Source organism: Pseudorasbora parva, chromosome 10 (assembly GCF_024679245.1).
Source record: "Pseudorasbora parva isolate DD20220531a chromosome 10, ASM2467924v1, whole genome shotgun sequence".
In the NCBI taxonomy this organism is placed as follows: domain Eukaryota; kingdom Metazoa; phylum Chordata; class Actinopteri; order Cypriniformes; family Gobionidae; genus Pseudorasbora; species Pseudorasbora parva.
Window position 1 is genome coordinate 43,086,939 of NC_090181.1, and position 21,805 is coordinate 43,108,743.

The following is a 21,805-nucleotide window of genomic DNA, read 5'->3' on the forward strand; positions in this document are numbered from 1 at the left end:
TTTACTTGCTTACAAGTCCGCTTGCAATCACTTGCATTTATCTAAAAATACTCTGTCATTTTTGGTCATAGAGATAAGAGTTATGCAAACTGTAAAGAGTCTACATTTATTTCTGTAAACTCACAATAACAAGAAAATGTGCCTTTGTTAAATAAAGTAAACAAACAGCATGCACTTTCTGCCGTCTCTTGAACTTAAGCACGGCACAAAAATGAAACCAAACTCAGCATAGCCTCACAAGAATGAGAAATATATCAATAGAAAGCTTGAAATTTCAAGCGATTGTCAAGAAATTCAAGTGGAAAACAAATATTCTCAGATGATGTAATCCGTATGAAATGTGTATACACTGCGTGCAGAATTATTAGTCACATTTATAAGTTATATATTATTGTTCATGGAGGCTGGAAACAGAAAACACCTTATCCTCAGGTGAGCAGAATTTTTAGGCACATTTTCTTTTACAGATAAAATTAGGAAAAAAGACATTTATACTCAGACTAAAAATGTGCAATTTCACTAAATTAAACATTGCCATACATTTTAAATCACATTCAAACCCATTTTAACACGTATTACAAGATGATTCTTTACAAAAGCATTATTTAAAATAAAACGCTAAAGTAGCTCACCAACTCAACTAGAATTGCTTAACTTTATGTATTCGGTATACCGTACCATTGTTTCCTTTGTTGGACCTTTGTTCAGATAAAACAAATGTCATATCAGAAAATTAAGTAAAGTTATAAAAAATAATTTTAAAAAAGTAGCTCACCAACATCCTTCTTCTGTAAAACTCGTTTCTTTCGATCAGACAGCCACTGAAATAAACACATATATATATAATTAGGGCTGCAACTAATGATTCTTTTCATAATTGATTTATCATACAGTTTATATAGTTGATTAATTCAAACAGTTTCAATTACATTAGAATTAAAATAACATGAAACATATATATTATCAACATCACGACATAACAAAACCTGTTAGATACATCACTGACACATAATAATGTAATCTATAACATTACAGTGTGTATTACATAAATCCAAAGCATTAGCATCTATACCAATTTATTAAGAGTCTGGAATGTAACCTCAGACTAGTTGTGCATATATAAATAACGTGAAAAACATTATAATTATTTTACATGCATTAAAAACAGGTTTATTTTGTATATCATAACTACTAACCACATTTGTTGTATTATAATGTAATGTGAGGTCATAAAACTAGCTGAAATTGAATTGTAAAAATTAGTAAACCTACAAAGCTATGCAGATTAGACTGTTGGTGTCTGAAGTACTGGTAAATAATGAGGTTTTACACTACAATGTTAACTGTATCTACTGCATTTACCCTCGCTAACTACCAACACGCTTCAGACTAACACAAACAGTAGAAGAGTTTTACCTCGGAAGAGATTTCCCGTGACTCAGGTTATAGATCTTCACGTTATTCACACTAGACACCTGCATCTCTAAAGCGCTCAGACAGAGCTGTCAAACATATCACATAAAAACATGAACAAGTTGAAGTACTATTTTAGCCGGCATGAACATCAGCACAAAACCCACGTGGATCCAAAACAGGAAGTGACGAGAAAGTGGATTGAAAAACTCTGTGTGGAAACATGTCCCGCAACAATAGTTCCTAGCGTTCGCCGATCGCAGAGTATAGAGACATTTTTTTAAATGTAGCGTTTTATTGTTAATATTAACATTTAATAATACTTATAAAAATACAACCAACATTAGTCATTAGTAATTATTCAGTACTCTACTTTGAAATAAATTGACCTGTTATGGCAAAGCCACATTTTTGAATAAAGGGATCCGGCAACAATAAACTAGCTTACAATGAAAAATCAAGTTATGTCACTTTTTAAGAGATGTTATCTTATGCAGATAGGGTCATTGCATATGTAAGTATTCGTTTTAAAAAAATTAACTTGGTAGCCTAAATCTGAATTATATGCATATGTTAGCAAATAGCCTACTTTGGGCAAAAACCTGAAAAGGACATGGAAATGTGTTACACTTCTTGAAAATGGACCCCAAGCCTCTGCTGCTGTGCTCCACGTATTGTTGAGGGACCAGCTTCATAGAACCTGGAAACCATCAGCTAATTTTTACAAGGAGAGCAGTTTAGAATAAAGGTAAAATATATGAAAAATAATGCAATTTTTTAAAAACTAAGCATGAACACATTACAGTGCACCCCACAAACACAATCAAGCCTTCAAAAGAATGTGTTTTAACACCCCTTTAATTATTCATACTTACAGGTTGTCATTCTGGAGCATCTGGTCCAAATAAACTGAGTACTGGCCATCTTTCAAGAGCAAGTGTTTAGCGAATCCCGTGTTAAACTCAGAGATTTGAGAAGTAGTTGAAAGTAAAATTACGTTTGAGGGTCAAGTTGAATTCGACAGACATCGTGCAACATTGGGCATTATGCAAATGTAATTTCTGGTGTCTTTCGAAGATTCAAAATACAAACAACTTGTTAAGGAAGTTTAGAGTCAATTCTTTCTTTTGGGAAACTGACTTTATTTTTATCGTGCACTTTTGACTTTACAACTTTACAAATTTAAATTCACAAACAAAATTACACTGCATGAAAGGGATACATATAGGGACACACACACACGCATTGAAATCATAAAATAACATAAATCAATCAATCAATCAAATAAATAAAAATCAATAAAAGTTGATGGCTGTGGTGTTATGCTGATAACATATAAATTTGGTTCTGCTGTGACCACTAGACTTGCTATGGCCAGATACATAATATATTTGTAATATATAAAAAATATTTTTACGTAAAGTCACAATGAAATCTAAAACAGACTATTCTTATATGTATTATTGAATATTGCAGTATTTATTTAAAGTTATTTATCCACACAAATATATATATATTTTTTTACATTTATGTTGAATCAGAATAACTTCACCCTCCCTCTTCTTCTCTTCTCTTCTCTTCTCTTCTCTTCTCTTCTCTTCTCTTCTCTTCTCTTCTCTTCTCTTCTCTTCTCTTCTCTTCTCTTCTCTTCTCTTCTCTTCTCTTCTCTTCTCTTCTCTTCTCTTCTCTTCTCTTCTCTGATGAAGAGGGCAGGGCAACCTGTCAATCACATGAGATCCACCAATAGCAAACCACAGCCATCCAATCAATTCCCCTCAGACAGTGTAAAGCCCCGCCCTACATTTGTTCATTTGTTCCAGAAGCATTTCACTCAGATATTTGGCAAAATGCTAAATTCTAAAATGGTGCACTGAACCGATGGCGGTGCTTGAGGGTCTGAAAGACTCAGCCCAATGTGGTCTAAAAATGTTTTTATACATTTTTAGGTCCTAGAGTTTGTATGAGAAGTATCTGCTCAAAATACCTCCCTGATCAATTATTGTAGCTTTTCAAATTTTCTGTGTCCCTTTAAATGCAAATGAGCTGCTGCTTCCCGCCCCCTTCCAGAAGAGGGGGGATCCTTTACACCTTTAAGCTTCGGATACTCCGTCAACAACAAAACAAGCTAATCTCACTCAGCTTAAATGTCAGAAATAATCAGTTGTGGAGTGCAGCCTTGTTTGAACCAAAGTGGGACACAGAGGTTGACATTTTAAGATGCACCTGGACATTTTTGAATGGTTAGTGAATACATGTAATGTTAAGTGTTTTGGAGTTACATTGATTTATCTCATCGACTAGCATGTATACCGCCATGTTAATCTATCAATAGTATAGTCCGTCACCCGAATATACAATGCATAATAAATGTGAGTTTATGAATTACACAGATGGTGAATGATACAGCTCTAGTTTCTGGGAGTACAGTCAAACTCTTCAGCCATATTAGCTGTACAGCAATCAGCTCATTCAGAAAGGAAATTTGCAAACATTTTCAAAATATGAAGTGCCATCCTTACTTGTTCTGTATGTTACAGCACGAAGTGTTGATATTGACTCATCCTTCAGAAACAACTTTTTTGCAAATACCGCATTTTACTGACCCTCGTTGATGACGCAATCATGTGTAAGATGATTTGTGCTAAAACATAAAATTATACCGACATTCTTCATCACATATCTTTCAAAAATTAAATTCATCACAGTGTCCTCAGTGGTTCGAATGCCTGGAATCTATGAGACTCCTGTTTGTTGGTACATCCAACAACAGAACATTTGTAATGTTTTTTGTTGCAGACATTGTAATACTCTAGCGCTGATATAGCGAGTAAACAGAAAGGACGTCTCTGTGTTCTCACTCGGGGGCGTGTCTAAGCTAAAAGGGCCAATCATCAACGGTCATGGGCGAGGTTTCCCTACTCTTATGTCGGAGTAGGGGCAAATCTGGAACAGCCTCTTATAGGAGATTGATAATGACTGATGGGGATCATCAATTTTTTTTGGGTGAATTTTTATCATTATAGGCAGGTTGTTTACACACATGTGTTCAAATACCTTATAAAAGTGAATTTTGCATAATAGGTCTCCTTTAAATGACATGGCGGGAATCAAATTGTATTGTATGCAATGTGAGAAGAGCGTGTGTCTGTCTTTGTATGGTCGTGTTTGCACACAGCACCTGTTCTCTCACAATGATCGGTTTACATAACAGTAACTCGCTGTCTGCCTTACCTCACATGCAGCATGTGAAGTACATATACTTTATTTATTCATTTGATTTAATTATCTTCGTTCATTGTTTTATCTGACACCTGTCTGTGCAAAATACACAGAAAACATTACAAACGTGGGAATCGGATTGCTTATTATTTGTAATTGGTGTGCTGAATGTGCTGTAATATAAGTGATGGGATTTATTTATCTACCAATGTATGCAACATTTTTCACAAATGACTAACAGATGATATTAAATACTATTGATAAAACAAAACAACACTGTAAAAACTTGTAAAAACTGAAGATGGATCTCTCAGAGCATTTCCTACAGTCACTCTTGTTGAGGAGGTATTACCTCATTCACTCTCATCATAAAACTTTAGTGTCCTCAGAACATGAGAATTGTGCTCGTCTGTCTGAGAAACCTGATCTTCTGAGACACTGTAGTCAGCAAACCACTGATACAGTCAGCCAGCGCTCAAGGTGCTTCACTAGAGTTCATCATTCACCTGACTGTACGCCACAGACTCCTGTCACAGGTGAGAAGGACAAGCATGATGGAGTTCTGGTTGATTTCGGTTCCTCTGGATAAAATCAGCTGTCAGTCTTTAGAGAAACTCAAACGGGTCGCAGCTAAATCAGGTCTGGCCACCAGCTCCAGATTCCCTGTCCCAGAGCTGAAGGTAAGAAAACATTCTTCTTCCTCCACTTCTGGACCCTCTCAGATGATTCACTGCCAGTTTGAGGCTCATAGTTGCATCCCAGCTAACAAAAAATATGCTCTAAGAACGATTTTCACATTCACTTTTAATGTTATTTCCAAATGTTCTGAACTTGCAAAACGTCCAGTTTTTAAGTGTTTTAAAAAATGTTATGCGAACGTTGAGGATTTTTTTTCTTCTTTTTTTAAATTTTGCAAATCTAATGGGAATGTTACTTTTGGACGTTTTATAATCATTCTGAAACAAATAACATAAAAAAAAACAACTAGGTTTAAGAAAACAAAGGTCCATGATTGATCTATAAATAATAGTACATTATAGGGTTTTTTTTTTATTTTTATTTCTTTCACAATCAAGAGTCAGTAAAGGAGGTGCTTAAGCTTCAGAAAATGTTCAAACTAAACCTGAATGGAGCTGTGTTATTTTCATGAGGTTTGTCATTATTTTAACACTGCTCCTAAAATGTATGTCCAAAATAAATGTATACCGTTATAAATTATATCATTAAAAATCCTTTTAAAACTCAAGCCAAGCTTTATGGATGCAGGCAAAACTATGCTTTTTGTAAAAGTGAGAAATTGGAATGAGATTTATTTGCTTATGTACCTGGGATATTACTTTATGATATGTCAGGCACTCAAGTCAGAAAGATAACACAAAAGCACCCTAAAGCAAAATCATCTTATTGTGAACAAATAACCACATATGAATTCAAAAACATAAAAACGATTCATTATTCAATTAATTATACATGGTATGACAAGTCCACAACTAAATGTTTGTGTTATATAAAGCAAACCGTGACAGTTGAGTGATTTATTCTACACCATTTACACTACTTGCTATCTGCTCACTGATCTACTGTCTATGGATTATCTAAATTTCTAGACTAGTCTTTTAAGTCTTCACGCAATTTCCAATGTCACAACATAACAAAAGTATCATCCAGAATTCAGAGTTTCCCACTCATAAATTAAACTTGGCTTGGTCATTCATGAGCTCGGAACTAATAAGGGCACATTAATGATGTCACTTCCTGTCTGTCATAGAATCTTTTTTTTTTTTTTTTTAAATAACAACTTAACTAACTTTAAATGATTTAAAAGTTTTATTATGCTTGTTTTAGATGTTTGAAATGTATCGATTGTAGTCTTGAATTTCCTTTCAAGAACGAACATGTCATAATATTCCTCATTTAAATAATTCCCACCCAAGTAATAGTATTTACAGCGCCTCAGTATCATATGCACTATACAGGTCCTACTCAAAAAATGTGCATATGTGATAAAAGTTCATTATTTTCCATAATGTAATGATAAAAATTTAACTTTCATATATATTAGATTAATTGCACACCAACTGAAATATTTCAGGTCTTTTATTGTTTTAATACTGTTGATTTTGGCATACAGCTCAAAACATGAAGCATATCATGAAAAGGTTCTCTAAACGAGCTATTAACCTAATCATCTGAATCAACTAATTAACTCTAAACACCTGCAAAAGATTCCTGAGGCTTTTAAAAACTCCCAGCCTGGTTCATTACTCAAAACCGCAATCATGGGTAAGACTGCCGACCTGACTGCTGTCCAGAAGGCCATCATTGACACCCTCAAGCGAGAGAGACAGACACAGAAAGACATTTCTGAACGAATAGGCTGTTCCCAGAGTGCTGTATCAAGGCACCTCAGTGGGACGTCTGTGGGAAGGAAAAAGTGTGGCAAAAAACGCTGCACAACGAGAAGAGGTGAGCGAACCCTGAGGAAGATTGTGGAGAAGGACCGATTCCAGACCTTGGGGGACCTGCGGAAGCAGTGGACTGAGTCTGGAGTAGAAACATCCAGAGCCACCGTGCACAGGCGTGTGCAGGAAATGGGCTACAGGTGCCGCATTCCCCAGGTCAAGACACTTTTGGGCTACAGAGAAGCAGCACTGGACTGTTGCTCAGGGGTCCAAAGTACTTTTTTCAGATGAAAGCTAATTTTGCATGTCATTCGGAAATCAAGGTGCCAGAGTCTGGAGGAAGACTGGGGAGAAGGAAATGCCAAAATGCCTGAAGTCCAGTGTCAAGTCCCCACAGTCAGCGATGGTCTGGGGTGCCATGTCAGCTGCTGGTGTTGGTCCACTGTGTTTTATCAAGGGCAGGGTCAATGCAGCTCGCTATCAGGAGATTTTGGAGCACTTCATGCTTCCATCTGCTGAAAAGCTTTATGGAGATGAAGATTTGGTTTTTCAGCACGACCTGGCACCTGCTCACAGTGCCAAAACCACTGGTAAATGGTTTACTGACCATGGTATTACTGTGCTCAATTGGCCTGCCAACTCTCCTGACCTGGACCCCATAGAGAATCTGTGGGATATTGTGAAGAGAAAGTTGAGAGACGCAAGACCCAACACTCTGGATGAGCTTAAGGCCGCTATCGAAGCATCCTGGGCCTCCAGAACACCTCAGCAGTGCCACAGGCTGATCGCCTCCATGCCACGCCGCAGTGAAGCAGTCATTTCTGCAAAAGGATTCCCCACCAAGTATTGAGTGCATAACTGAACATAATTATTTGAAGGTTGACTTTTTTTGTATTAAAAACACTTTTCTTTTATTGGTCGGATGAAATATGCTAATTTTTTGAGATTTGGGGTTTTCATGAGCTGTATGCCAAAATCATCAGTATTAAAACCATTAAAGACCTGAAATATTTCAGTTGGTGTGCAATGAATCTAAAATATATGACAGTTTAATTTTTATCATTACATTATGGAAAATAATGACCTTTTATGCTAATTTTTTGAGAAGGACCTGTATATGGACACTTCTGACACATGCTCTAAGTGGTAGTCCCAAGTGTGCCACACAAGTCCTGAAAAGTGAAGCCAAAGCGTTTTGATCGCCCTCATGTGGCTGGAAGCGGTATAGGTCATAAACCCCGCCCGCCCGCTTCATGAAATGTAATGCAACATAGACAAACTAAACAATAAAATTACACTTTGGAATTTTTCCCAAAGATGGTTTCTATCAATTTAGGCAGATTTTTTTTTTCCACACTGATGTTAGTTCAAGTGCTCTTTCTTAAATAAGTTTGGTTTTAGTTAGTTATTTGAGGCTATAAAACAGGGGTGTGACGTTATGATTGACAGCTGAGATTGACGGCTTTTCTGAGTGAAGTAGTCACTGAGACACCAAATTATTTTTTTCTGAAAACTTTGGGAGGAGATTGGAGCTTTAACTTTAATTTCTACATTTTCATAACTATTTATTTCAATATAAGTTGTGGATTAAGTGGGAGTGTGGGTGCGACCTTGATATTCCACGCAGACTCGGGCTCCAAGATGTCAACACCTTTTTACACAGGTGGATTCACTTACTTCAATGGAAGTCAAGGAATTTCGTCCATCTTTTTTTTTTTTTTTTTTTTTTACAGTCTATGGGTAGACCAATCAAAACATACTGGGGCAAGTTGACCAATCAGTTCAGCGCTTTTTATAAGGAGGGTTTTTAACTCTTTCCCCGCCAAAAAGGGAATTTTCCAGGTTTCCATGTTTTCACTGTCAGACACTGATTTTCTCAGCTTTTTGTTTAAAATGTTGCTTTAAAAAAAAAAAAGACCCATATTCAAGGGTTCATGAATGCATGAAGCAAGAATTAAACGTTTTTTGTTGTTGTTGTTGTTGTTTAAAAGAAGAGGGTCAGCTCTTTAGTTTGATATATTGCATATATTGCATGCGCAGATATTCATGAAATAAGATATTCTATGGGCTATACATTTTTTGTAATAAGGGTCATAAACCCTGGCAGTGGCTGGCAACAAAAAAAAAACAAAAAAAAACAAAAACCTGCTGGCGGTGAAAGAGTTAAATGAAACCTAAACTAAGGCTATGTCCCAAATCACATACTCTCGCATTTAAATAAGTAATTTCTTCACGATTACTTCTGTCAGTGTCAGTTCTGTCACTGTAAGTAGAGTGAAAAGTAGTTTTTAACCCCAAAAGTTCACCCCAAAAATGATTTACTCACTCTCGTGTCATTTCAAACCTGTATATTTATTCTGTGGAACACAAAAGGTAGGCTAACAGGTTTGGTGCCCAGTGCCTTCTATTGTATGAACAAGCACTGACTGAGATATTACTCAGAATATCTTCTTTTATGTTCTACAGAAGAGTTTTGGAACAACATTAGGGTAAGAAAACAGTTACAGAATTTAAATGTTTTGGTTGAACTGAAGTTTGTCATTACTGCTTCACTGGAACAAGGAATTTCGAAAATATGTATTTTCCAAGCAGGTTTCACTTACACCGTACAATAGTGTCTCCCATTGTTAGGATTTCAAAAGGCAGTACCTCCTCAAACCGATGCCTGATGAGCTAGAATTTGACATGTTGGACAGCTCAAACAATGTTTTCATGGCAACAAAAGTTTCAAAGTGTTACACTTTTTAGGAAGTGAGAATTGAGAAAGAAGCTTATCGTATAAAAATACACACTTCACCTTTAACTCTTCTTAAAGAAGTATACACTATGTATTTGACTTTGGCCCCATTTACACTGCATGGTTCAAGTGACCCAATTTTGATTCCTATTTTTAACTCTCATGTGGCACAGATCGGTGTGACGTGAACGCATAAACAGGAAAAAAAACGCAGGAATTCCGATATCATCAGATCGGATTCAGGCCTCACTCATATGCGGTAATAAATCCGATATGATTCAGATATGTGCATTTGCGTCTACCATGTAAGCGTTCAAATCGGATAATCCCCAGTAAATGCGAGTTGTACGTCATTGAAAAAGGGACGGAGGCAAATGACGTCAACTCAGGTGGACACGAACTGCGATCAAGGGCTCTCCTCTTTTTCTTCGCCTCACGAGAGCAATGTTTTACTGACTGATGTGTGGAAAAGTGTGGAAAGCAAAACATTGAATAATCATTTAGTCTGCATCCATTGCATCGTGTCATTTTACTTCCTTTTCCGGGTTAGGTTTTGCAAATATCGGATATTTTAAATCCTTTTAAAGGATGATGTAAGCTAGCCTGGATGCCAGCCGAACTTAGCCCCGCCCACAACGTTTTTAGGTCGGGCAGTTCGGTCTGGCCTTGCTCCATAGAGGAGTAATTATCCCAGAACAGAAACTGTTCGGACCAATGAAATCATCAGGGCGGGCTTTAGATGATGACGGACAGATGATCAACAGTAACGTAATCATGCACGTCATCAAACGGACTTGTATTATATTTTTTTGAATCCTAAACGGAGAGCTTGTTTGTATATGCATTCACCTTTACTATTTCTCTCAGAAATGATGATCATGTTGGGTAAGTTCTCTGTGTATCATTAAATTATTTTATTTTTTACAACACCGGCAAAGATCATGTATTCCAGCCTGATTTTAGTGCGTGTGCAGACAGGGTTGCCAAGTTTTTACAACAAAACCCGCCAACTACTAGCCCTAATCAATAGCTTCTCGGGGGGTTCTCCGGGGGGAAAATGGCGTTTGGGGGGTAAAATGTGTGTTATTTTGGCAAGGTTGCCTGCTAAAATTTGCACTCATGGGTCTATATATCACAAGATAGTCGCTTCAACCTGCGGACATAGAAAACAACCCGCAGGGGAAAAAAACGCGGACTTGGCAACACAGTGCAGTTGAGCTCTGTTGACATTTGACAATGCGTCGCTCTGTTGCTCTGATTGGTTGTAGGTCTATCAACATGATGTCTTTCCTGGTTCGGTTGAAACACGCCCCATAATCACAGCCCAATGGAGCAGTTTCAGACTCATATTCTGACTAGAATTGAGTATGACCACGTCAGGCTAGATGTAAGCAGGTCATCAAAAAAAAAAAAAAAAATTGGTAATAGCCACCAAATCGGAATTATGCATCAAGACCTGCAGTGTTCGAATTCGGCCTTTCTTTCTTCTGCCAAAGAGAAATTAATGTTTTTGAGTAAAAAAATTCCAGGGTTTTCCTCCATTTAAATTCAGGTGAATAGGACTCATTGTAGTACTTTTTTTTGACAGTCCAAAACCCCATACAACGACTAAGGGTTTTCTCTATTGAAACACAATCACAATCTTTTTTTGTTTTTTGTTTTTCATTTTTTTTCCTTGAGAAGACCCTTGTGTGTTTGGTTAGGGTTTTGTGGAGCCCTTTAAAGCTGCCTAAATATGATTTTGGACCATGGGTGGCCTGGGAGTGAGGAAATAATAAGGACATAAAACATTTTTGTTGGTGAATTAATACTTTAACAGAAGTTATTAGAATATGCTAATGGCAGCATGAGTTATTGCAACATGACTCTAGTGACCACTTTGTTCCATATGAATTATTAGAAACAAAAAGATCTCACCGGTGAGTCAGCTGCTGTTGGTCAGTCTATGAATCATTATTGGTGTTAGATTGCCTGCTTCAGTGAATTGTCTCTTTCAGGAATTGTAATTTCAGCTTCAGATGGTAAAACCTTATCTGAGCTAAATGTTTTACCTCTCAAAGTCATTTCTGGGGGACCATGCAGTAAAATGGTCCCCCACATTCTAAACTACTGGAAAAACCTCCAAATATGAGATGCAGATGAACCAAAAACTTTGTTTAACTTGTCTATAATGCAGTTGATGTAGGTTGTGTAACTCTTTGTTCTGATGATTATGAAGGTAGGAACACTGGATGTGCTGCTGGGGGTTTCTGATGACCTGTCCCGACTGGACTCCTATACAGAGGGGTAAGCTTTAAAAATACATTTATATACATCTCAATATAAATGCATCATGTGTTCTTTATCTAACTATCACATCTCCATATAATAATAAATTCCAATATTAACAATAAGCCTACCTTTGACTCATCTAGTATAGGTTTCTAGTTTACAACTAGCAACTTACTTACATTTCCAGTAATATTTAATGTATGATTCAAATAATGAATTATTTAGTTAATGTGCTTGCAATCACCAAATGTTACTTTACATTGTAAAGCCTGACATATACACTCTAAAAAAATGCTGGGTTAAGTTGGGTTGAAAATTGACAAACAGCAATTGGGTTGTTTTAACCCGGCGGTTGGGTTAAATGTTTACATGTATAGTACATGACCACCAATGAGTACAAATTGCTCGTGAGTGGCCATGGTTTCAGCAATGAAAAGCAGACTTTCTACTTGACATTTTTTTATCATTCAAATTTGGCTGGTTGGTTAATAACACGTTTTTTTTTTTTTGTGGCGTGACAAACTCAGGACACATATTTAAAATATCGGCTATAAACTGTTACCAAACAATCCAAACACAGTATTCCCAAACACAGAGAAGCAACAATTTAATAACAAACAGCAAAGACAATGCTGGACAAAGGGTTGTGCTAAACTTAGGGCTTATGCTGCATTCACATGCTCTAGGAATTATCGTAAATATGAGTTTCCTAGGTAAAAATTGCACATAAACGCCCTCCCATTTCAAAATTTGAATGGGATGAGCTCGTAATCACGACTTCAGAAGTGGGTATAATGAAATTTCCAATAGCATGTGAAGGCGGCATTAAATACCCAGGCTAAAAGATAAACCAAACAAGACACAGGTGAATGTAATCAATTAACCAACGAGTAGTCATAGTAACAAAGGAAATCATCGGAAACCAAGCAAACAGGATCTAAACACAGTAAGGAAACACGGGTACCAGAGGAAACACAACATAAGAGTCTGTAAACAGAACATACCATTACAGTACTCCCCCCTCCCAGAAGGTGCATCCTTGTGCAGTAACTACTCCAGCAGAGAAGGGAAGTTGAGGGTTTAAGCAGTGGATAAGGAGTGGAAGACAAACAGATAAACCAGGTAGCAAACCAGAGCAGAACCATTCGTAATGGAGATAAAGATCCAGGGTGACACCTCCAGATCAAGCCTTCAGCACTCCTCTCAGAAACCGAAGCCTCCACGCCTCCATCGCCCCCAGTATAGGTCATAACCCCCACCCCTCCGTGTTTTCTAATTGACACGAGGCAAACTCAACAATCAAATTACACTTCAAATATTTTTTCCCCAAAGTTGGTTTATGTCATTGTAGGCAGGTATCATCACGATGGTTTCATTTCAAGTGCTCGTTTTTTAAATAAGTTTAGATTTAATTAGTTATTTGATGCTATAAACACGGGGGGTGTGACATCATGATTGACAGCTGAGATCGGCGGCTTCTCTGAGTGAAGGCACTAACGGACTTCTGTGGGATTTTTGCGAGCAGATTGGAGCTTTAGTAACTGTTTCACACCAACATAATTAATTGTTCTGCATCTGTGAGAGTGTGGGCGGGCTTTTGATATCGCGGCTGTACTTCCTGCTCTACGTCATGCTCTCTACCGGGCAACTCTGGTCCTGAAATCACTACTAGTATCGATGCATCGAATCTTTGACTATTCAGGGTCACCACTACTGCACAGACTCTGGTCCCAAGATGTCAGCGCCGTGCGGGGTGTCTGTAAGCTTCAACTCTGGTCCGCAGAAACGGATGAAGTCACGTCGTCCAAGTTTGTGTTTTTAATATGCTCCAGACTGGAGGGCGAAGCAGAGGAGATAAAGATCATGGGGGACAACGCTAAATGGCTTAGCCAGTGCCCCAGAAGTCTGTGGAGCAAACCAGGGTAATGCCTGACCAAGGCAAAGCCAGAAGGACAAGGGAGTCCAGTGGAGCCTGGGGGATAATGGACCACGCAGAGGGAGTGTGAAGCCATGGACTCTGAGGCCCGAGGTGGAGCTGAAGGATCCTCACACCAAGGTAGAGATTAGGATCAAGCATCCCGAGGTGGAGCCAGGGAGGCAGGTGAAGTCAAATTAAGTCAACTTTACCACTTTATACAATACAGGCATGCTGAGTCTGAAATCCAATGCCCCCAATAATGCACTATTCCCTAGACTTCAATTGCACTATTGCACTAATAATGCACTATTCCCTAGACAATTCCCTACTTGAAGGAGTGAATGAAAACAAGTGAATTCGGACACTGAGTGCACCGGAAGGGCTGCTGCTTTTCCATAGTCTGTGCTTGCTGGATAATAATTATTCGAAATGTAAACTGGCAGTTCCAGTAGTAATGAAAAGATGTATCTTTAAATTCTGCCATGGAAAGCTCGTATAAACTTAAATTAAACAATTTAATAAAAAATTAAAAAGGAATTTATACTTGTATGATATTACGATGTAGCCACATTGGACCAGCAGTTTGGAAAGTGGGTGGATGGATGATTCAGCTGTAGCGTCATCTTCTGGTGAGACATGAACATTTATTCCACTTTTTCTCAGTTCTCCTCTGGCCAGATCAGCAAACTTGGTGTGGTTTAATTCCAGGGTGCATCACAAGTAAGAATTGCAGATTGTCCAGAACATTTCATCCAGTTTATTCTGCTTGAAGATCAGGGTCCATCACACCATCATATGGAGGGAGGAGAAATATTCAAATCATAGATTAAATCCTATGATTAAAAGTGATGGAATTGGCTTTAGGATATTCATAATCATCTCATTTTATCACTTTTGTCATGTATGGTAAAATGACCTGCTGCTGAACAGCAGCGTCTTTATAGAGATTTGGACCTTGTTGTAAGGGTATGGTGTTATAATATGTCTGTGGTGCTACTTCAAAAGGTATCTGAAATTTCTTTCTTTCAGAGCCATTTAATATTCTAATTTAAAGAGGCCATTTTTCATGTCTTTTTTCAAACAAAGTTAACACTATTTAAATATACAATTTGCTTACAAACAAGCTTACACAAAAGTGTTAATACAAAATGGTTAATTTGTGGGTTTTGTGGGTCATTCGTCACATTATCATAACTTGTGACTACATTATCAATGAGGAACATACTAGATTGGACTGATGTATTCTATAGCACGTGTACTTCTGAGTGTTTGTGGGGAAACTCTCGAGCCACTGTAACACAATTATCACTGAGTCACTCAATCCTGCCGAGTCCAGTTTCAGGTGCCAGCTGACATGAATCTTCCTGTCTCAGCTGCAATGTTTATGTGTTGTGGAAACTGCCCTCTCTTTTTCTCCTTTCTCTCTTTCAGTCTACGATATCCATTCAAATGACTTCCAGACAAGGTTACACTGGGTTCAGATGCTAGGTTGAACTTTAGGACTCACAGCTCTAAGTGTGAAGTGTGGCAATGCTTCATTATCATTATCCTGACTGAGAGATGGCAAAGCTGTTTGTTACCTGTCGTCATTATATTGATATAGTAGTGCTATATATATTTTTAATCAGATTTTGTTGAAGAAAAAAAAGAAGTACAGTTTATTATACTTTAAAAACATAGTACTTATTCATATACCTTAAAAGAATATACCTCTTTACATTTAGTTAATTTGTATGTTAATTGCAATTAAATGAAAATATAGTTTAATATTAAATACAATATTGATGAACTTTTGAAGTGTTTTTAAGTTGCCTTGTACCTAAATACACATATGTCATTTCATAATTAATTTTCTGTGAAACATGATTCAAGTGCTGAAAGCATTTATGGTCGGCCTAAACTAAAACATATTTGAATGTAATTTCTATTGAAATTTCTGTGTTGAAATATGTTTTTAATTACCCATTTGTAATAATGAAGTTGCAATTTAGTACATAAAATAGATGGAAAGATGCAAAGATGGATAAATACCAACTGTTTGACCAACTTAATTTTTTAAGAACATGTAAGTAACACACTTTATATTTAGTGAATGTACTTAAGTCACCATTGTGAATGTGCAGGTTAGGACGCTATGGTGGCTAAAGTTACCATTGTCTCTGTATTCACAGAGATGAGAACTAAGTCATTAGTTTTATTTTTTTAGGAAGTAATAAAAGTGCACTTCTGAATTGTACAGGCGACGAGTATTTTAGGGGTTAAAAAATATAAAATAAAATGTTTACAAATTTAGCCAATTAGCACAGTCAAAAAGGCGATTTGCAAACACACACACATTACAATTTGCTGTACTTGCATGTTCTGGAAATGAAGTTGGATCACAAAGAGTTGGATTTGATCCATCTTTGAGAAGCAACTTTTATGCAAATCCTGTGTTTACTGACCCTCGTTTGCAAAGCGGTCCAGTTTACAATGATTCACCAAAACATGCCACACTAATTAAATTATTCCACTACATCCTCAGTGGCTCAGATGCCGGGAGTTTATTATTACAGCCAAAAAACAGAACAGTTATAATGTTTAAAGATACATTTTATGACTAGCTGCTCTAGTCTACTTTTGCCATGGCGTTAGAACTTTTACACCGATGTCACGCTTGCGAACACAAAATGGCGGTGCCGTGGGTGGAAACGTGCAAATTAAGGAGTGGTAATATTATAATAGATAACCTTCCTATGTCATGAGGGGAGCGAAATCTGAGCTAAAACAAAGTTACTTTTTCACGTTTTCTTGGTTGGTAATCTATGCACTAGAGAACCAATTATAGCACTTAAAAACGGAAAAGGTCAGATTTTCATGATGTCTCCTTAAAAGCATGACAAAAGATTACTAAAACATAATGATTTAAAATGTACTTTAAAGTAAAAACGTTTTTTTTTTTTTACTTTAGTAATTTTTTAATTTGTGCATTTTTAAAAAGTGTACTTAAGTGTATTAATGTCATGGTTGGTGGCTGTAATAAAAGTGTACAACGATGAAGATACTGAAATACGTCTTCAATCCAAGAATCAAAACATCTTTCTTCTTCTTTTATTTCTTTATTTATAAAGCCCATTTAAAAACAACCATGGGTTTACCTAAGTGCTGTACATAAAAGAAACCAAACATTTAAACATTTACAAAGGAATATTTTATAACTACATGATGTAGACTAACAGCACCTGTTTAAGAAAATAGAATTTAAGCATAGATTTTAAAAAAAAGAGAGAGAGAGAGAGAGAGAAAGTGCTGTTCGGAAGAGTACAGGGAGATTGTTCCCGAGTGTTGGACCAGCAATAGAAAATGTTTGGTCACCACAGTATTTCAAAACATTCAACCGAAGAATAACACAGAGGAAACACAACCATGAACATACTGACACTGGCTCTGACACTGGAACGAATTCTGGCAATTCACTCTCTGGAACGAACTCTGGGATTTCACTTACAGGATCGGGCTTGGGAATTTCACTAACTGGAACGGACTTGGGAATTTCACTCACTAGAACGGACTCGGGAATTTCACTTACTGGAACGGACTTGGGAATTTCACTCACTAGAACGGACTCTGCAATTTCATTTACTGGAACGAACTTAGGAATTTCACTTACTGGAAAGGACTCGAAGATTTCCGTCACTGGAACAGACTCACAGATTTCACTCACTGGAACAGACTTTTGGGATGTCACTCACTGGAACAGACTCAGGAATTTCACTCACTGGAACAGACTTTTGGCATTTCACTCACTGGACTGGACTTGAAGATTTCAATTACTGGAACGTACTCTGGAATTCACTCACTGGAACAGACTTTTGGGATTTTACTCACTGGAACAGACTCAGGAATTTCACTCACTAGAATGGCCTAGAAGTTTTTTAATCTTTGAAACGACTCTGGAATTTCAGTCTTTGGAACGGACTTGGGAATTTTTAATCTTTGGAATAGACTGTGATTTCACACACTGGAACGGACTGAGGAGCAGACTTTGAAGTGGACACAGGGGCTGGAGCGGACTCAAAGCAGATGAGATGTCATCAACCATGTAGGAGGAGTCACACCTCCAAAGTGCCATATCCAAATATTGCTGCAGGGAAATGTTCTGACTGCCTATTGGTAACCAGGAGGAGAAGTATTTGTTCAGTCCACTCCAAAACAAATCCATCAGAGAATGGTCATCTCAGGTTACTAAATGGTAGTATTGTATAAATTCCTCCACATACATATCAATACTGCAGCCATTCTGATAGACAGTGCTCTTCAGATCCCCCCCAAAAAAACTCTTGCGTCTTGTATTCTGTCATGGTCAGTGGATGTAATAAAAACGCACAACGATAAATATACTGAAATAGGTCTTTAAAGGTGGGGTAAGTGTTATTTCAAAACCGTTTTAGAAAAAGGACTCGGGCCGAGTGGAATAACAAGCTTGTAGCCAATCAGCAGGTAAGGGGCGTGTCTACTATTGATGGTGAGAAGAGAGGGTCAGTGCGCGTCATTATTCAAAACACACGACACACATAACGGACATTAGCCGAGAACTAGCCTAACATATACTGCTTTTGCTTGACTATGCTCGTGTGTCATGTTCACTTGTTTGTCCATTTACAATTGTATTGTGGCTCACTTCAGCGATGATAAAGACTCGTTCATTTCCACACCGTATGGAGCATCTAAATCCCCTCACTGTCTGTTTCAAGCGTCAGCTCACAAAATGTGTCTGACAAGTAAGATACTATACTCCTAATATATGTTTTTTTCCCTCTTTTCATGATCTATATAACCCTTTTCCTGTCATAATTGTAATATGTCTTTAGCTGGACTGTCGTTCTTGTGTTCTATAGAGTTTTTCATGAGAACTGTTTGTGTTTTGTGATCGCTATAACTCTAATCTTGTCATAATTGTAATATGTCATTAGTTTGACTCGTGCTCGTGTACTATCGAGTTGTTCATGAGAACGGTTTGTGTTTTGTGAATACTATAACTCTCATCTGGTCATAATTGTAATATGTCGTTAGGTGGAGTGTCGTGCTTGTGTACTATCGAGTTGTTCATGAGAACGATTTGTGTTTTTGTGATGGAAGGGGTGACTTTTTCATTGAACATTCAACCTGCATTAGTAACTTACACACAGATTCTGCCATAGTCGTTGCCTGGGTTACGTATGTGTGGGGCGGAGCTATCAATATAGGGCCGAGACCCTTTTGGGGGTAGGGGCGTGTTTGTTTTGGTGAAATGAAATATCAACAACGGTTACAGAAAGCACTTACCACACCTTTAATCCAAGAATCAAAACATTACACTGGAGAATAACACAGAGGAAACACAACCACGAACACACTGAAATCAAACAGAAATGCAAACAATAAACATGACAAAAGCAAACTCAACATGTAACCGTTATGAACAGACACTTAAGGGGCCTTTTATTTTATGTATATTATAAGAAAGTTCTGTTAAAAAATATCCTTTTAAGATCTGAAGTACACTATGTGCACTTTCAGTACAATTAAGCACACTTATTTTTCACAACAGTTTATAAATTATTGTTTTTTATTTTATTTTATAAATGCTGCAAAACTTGTTAATTCACGATACCTCATATTACAAAGTGCAACCAACAATTCACTCCTAATTCCTCTGGTGATACACAGTGTGATGCGTCAGACGTCTCAGTGTTTGGGTGAGGTGATGGAAGAGTTCAGTGGAAAACTCCTGGAGAGCATGCTGACCAATGGAGGTGAGTGAATGCGGTGAACACGGGCTCTGTAATGGCTAAACCTGTTCCATAAGAAAGCAGAGAAGAGCTCATTAGCACAAGGCCACCCCCTCTGAGTCAGGCCATGTTCACCTGTAGATCAAGTTGCATATTACATAACCATGGCCTAATGGAAGTGTTTCTCTTGCCTTGCAATGTTATAAATAAATATATATATATATTATTTTTATTTTTATTTTTTTTGCATGGGCTTTTTTGAGTTGAGTTGATTTTTACAGAGTTTTTTTATATTCTCACCAGAGCACAAGACTAACCAGAAAGGTCTTCAATCACCATTGAAATCGTACTTCCAGACCGTACAAGGTATACTAACATTTGCGAGTTTAAACTTGAGCTAATATTATATACTATTCGTAAATACCATCCTTGTCTGTGTGTAAAGTTATGATTATATATTTCAACCTTTGTGAAAAATAAGTTTAATTAATTATATTGAATGTGCCCTTGTAGTCATAAAAGTATAGTTTTAAGACTGTCCCATTACTGTTTCTTAAAGGGGTGCTGAATTGAGTAATCAATTTTCCCTTGAGCTTTTGCTATATAAAAGGTCATGCTAATATAAGAATGTCCTGTAAGTTTCAGGGCTGAAAACTTCCTTGTTAGTCAAAGAAAAGCTTTTGTAGACACCAGGCCCAGAAAACGATCAATCTCAGAATATGCCACACCTTGACGTCATTGTTTGGCGAAACACGCCTCTACAGAATAATAAGCATGTGTAGTTTAGTAGCCCTGCCCACCGACTCATGGGGCTGTTAGCATCATGCTAGCCAGCAGCAATAAACATGCCAAGAAGATAGCAAGATATTGCACTATTCCTGGTTGTGGAAGAACACAGTCGCTGCATAAGCTTCCTTTGGATCCTAATATTAGGAATGTGTGGTTAAACTTTATTTTGAATGAAGTTCCAGCTCACGTGAAGACATTATACGTGTGTTTGCCTCATTTCACGGCGAAAACGCTTGTAAACAAGTCTCAGATGCTGGATTTGCAGACATATTGAGATTAAAACACAACGCTGTGCCTTCTGTATTGGATCCGACAGGAATGGTGCAACACACTTATGTAAGTAAAATGTGTTTACCAGACAGGCTACCAAAACGTTAGCCCGTCGGCAGGCTGGTGAATCTCAAATAGTGAAATAATATTCCTTTCGTGATCTGCAATGTTCACTCTCTTGACTTGACATTTAAAGGGCGTGCACACGTGTGTGTGTGCGTGCGTGCGCTCAAAGTTCGCGCTTATATCCACCTGATATCCACCAACCGGGCAGGCCAAGTAATACAAAAATAATATTCCAACCCATCATGGGTGAATGAGAAATAAGTCATTGTGTTTGTTTGATAAAGACGTTTACGAGCCCTGTGATCGAGAGAATCATTCCGGTTGTCGCTTTCAAAACAATCCTTAATGTGAATTGACAGGGGAGCTGAAGCTCATTAAATATGCAAATCTTATCCAATCCTAGCCGTGGGCGTTTACTTCCAAGTCTCCAGTGCGTCACGCCCATCAGAACCCAGCGTTCAGGAGAGGGACTCAAAACCAGTGTAGAAAATAGCCTATTATTAGTTATGATGATGTAAAAAACACAAACGTCCTTTGTTGACATCAGACAACAGTATAATTTTTTTAAAATAGCCAGTTCATAACACCTTTAACACACTTAAGTACACTTATAAAAAGTGCACTTTGTAATAAAGTAAAATTGAGATTTTATTATTATTTTTTCATTTGAAAAACATTGGACAAATCATTTGATTAAACTAAAATAAAATAAAAAATGTTCTCCAGTGTTTGTTAATATTCTCACCAGAGCACAAGACAGTCACCATTGAAATTAAATATATAATAACATTACAGTTCAAATTAAAATCAAATGTTACATGTGTTTTAGTATGTTAGTCAACACATCAAAAAAGTGAAACACTGACTCTAAAGTGTGACAAAGTATTATTAAAACAATATGATTTTAAATCTACTTTGATGTAAACTTTTAATTTGACTTTTAATTTATTACATAACACACTTTTAAAAC

General features: G+C 37.2%; 2 protein-coding genes across 2 annotated transcripts in view; one reads left to right on the top strand and one right to left on the bottom strand.

Moving 5' to 3' along the window:
* LOC137090469 (nucleolar protein 10-like) overlaps positions 1–3,729 on the bottom strand; it is a 48,546-nt gene extending 44,817 nt beyond the window's left edge. The window contains exons 1-4 of the mRNA XM_067454431.1: positions 3,724–3,729; positions 2,966–3,132; positions 2,003–2,015; positions 776–821 (exon numbers count right to left, since the gene is read on the bottom strand). Of these exons, the coding sequence (XP_067310532.1) occupies positions 776–821; positions 2,003–2,015; positions 2,966–3,132; positions 3,724–3,729 (232 nt within the window). The remainder of the gene's footprint in view (positions 1–775; positions 822–2,002; positions 2,016–2,965; positions 3,133–3,723) is intronic.
* Positions 3,730–5,183: 1,454 nt separating this feature from the next.
* The window catches only part of atp6v1c2 (ATPase H+ transporting V1 subunit C2), a 31,179-nt gene continuing 14,557 nt past the window's right edge, over positions 5,184–21,805 (top strand). The window contains exons 1-3 of the mRNA XM_067454729.1: positions 5,184–5,312; positions 11,990–12,057; positions 19,649–19,734. Coding sequence (XP_067310830.1) covers positions 5,184–5,312; positions 11,990–12,057; positions 19,649–19,734 — 283 coding nt within the window. The remainder of the gene's footprint in view (positions 5,313–11,989; positions 12,058–19,648; positions 19,735–21,805) is intronic.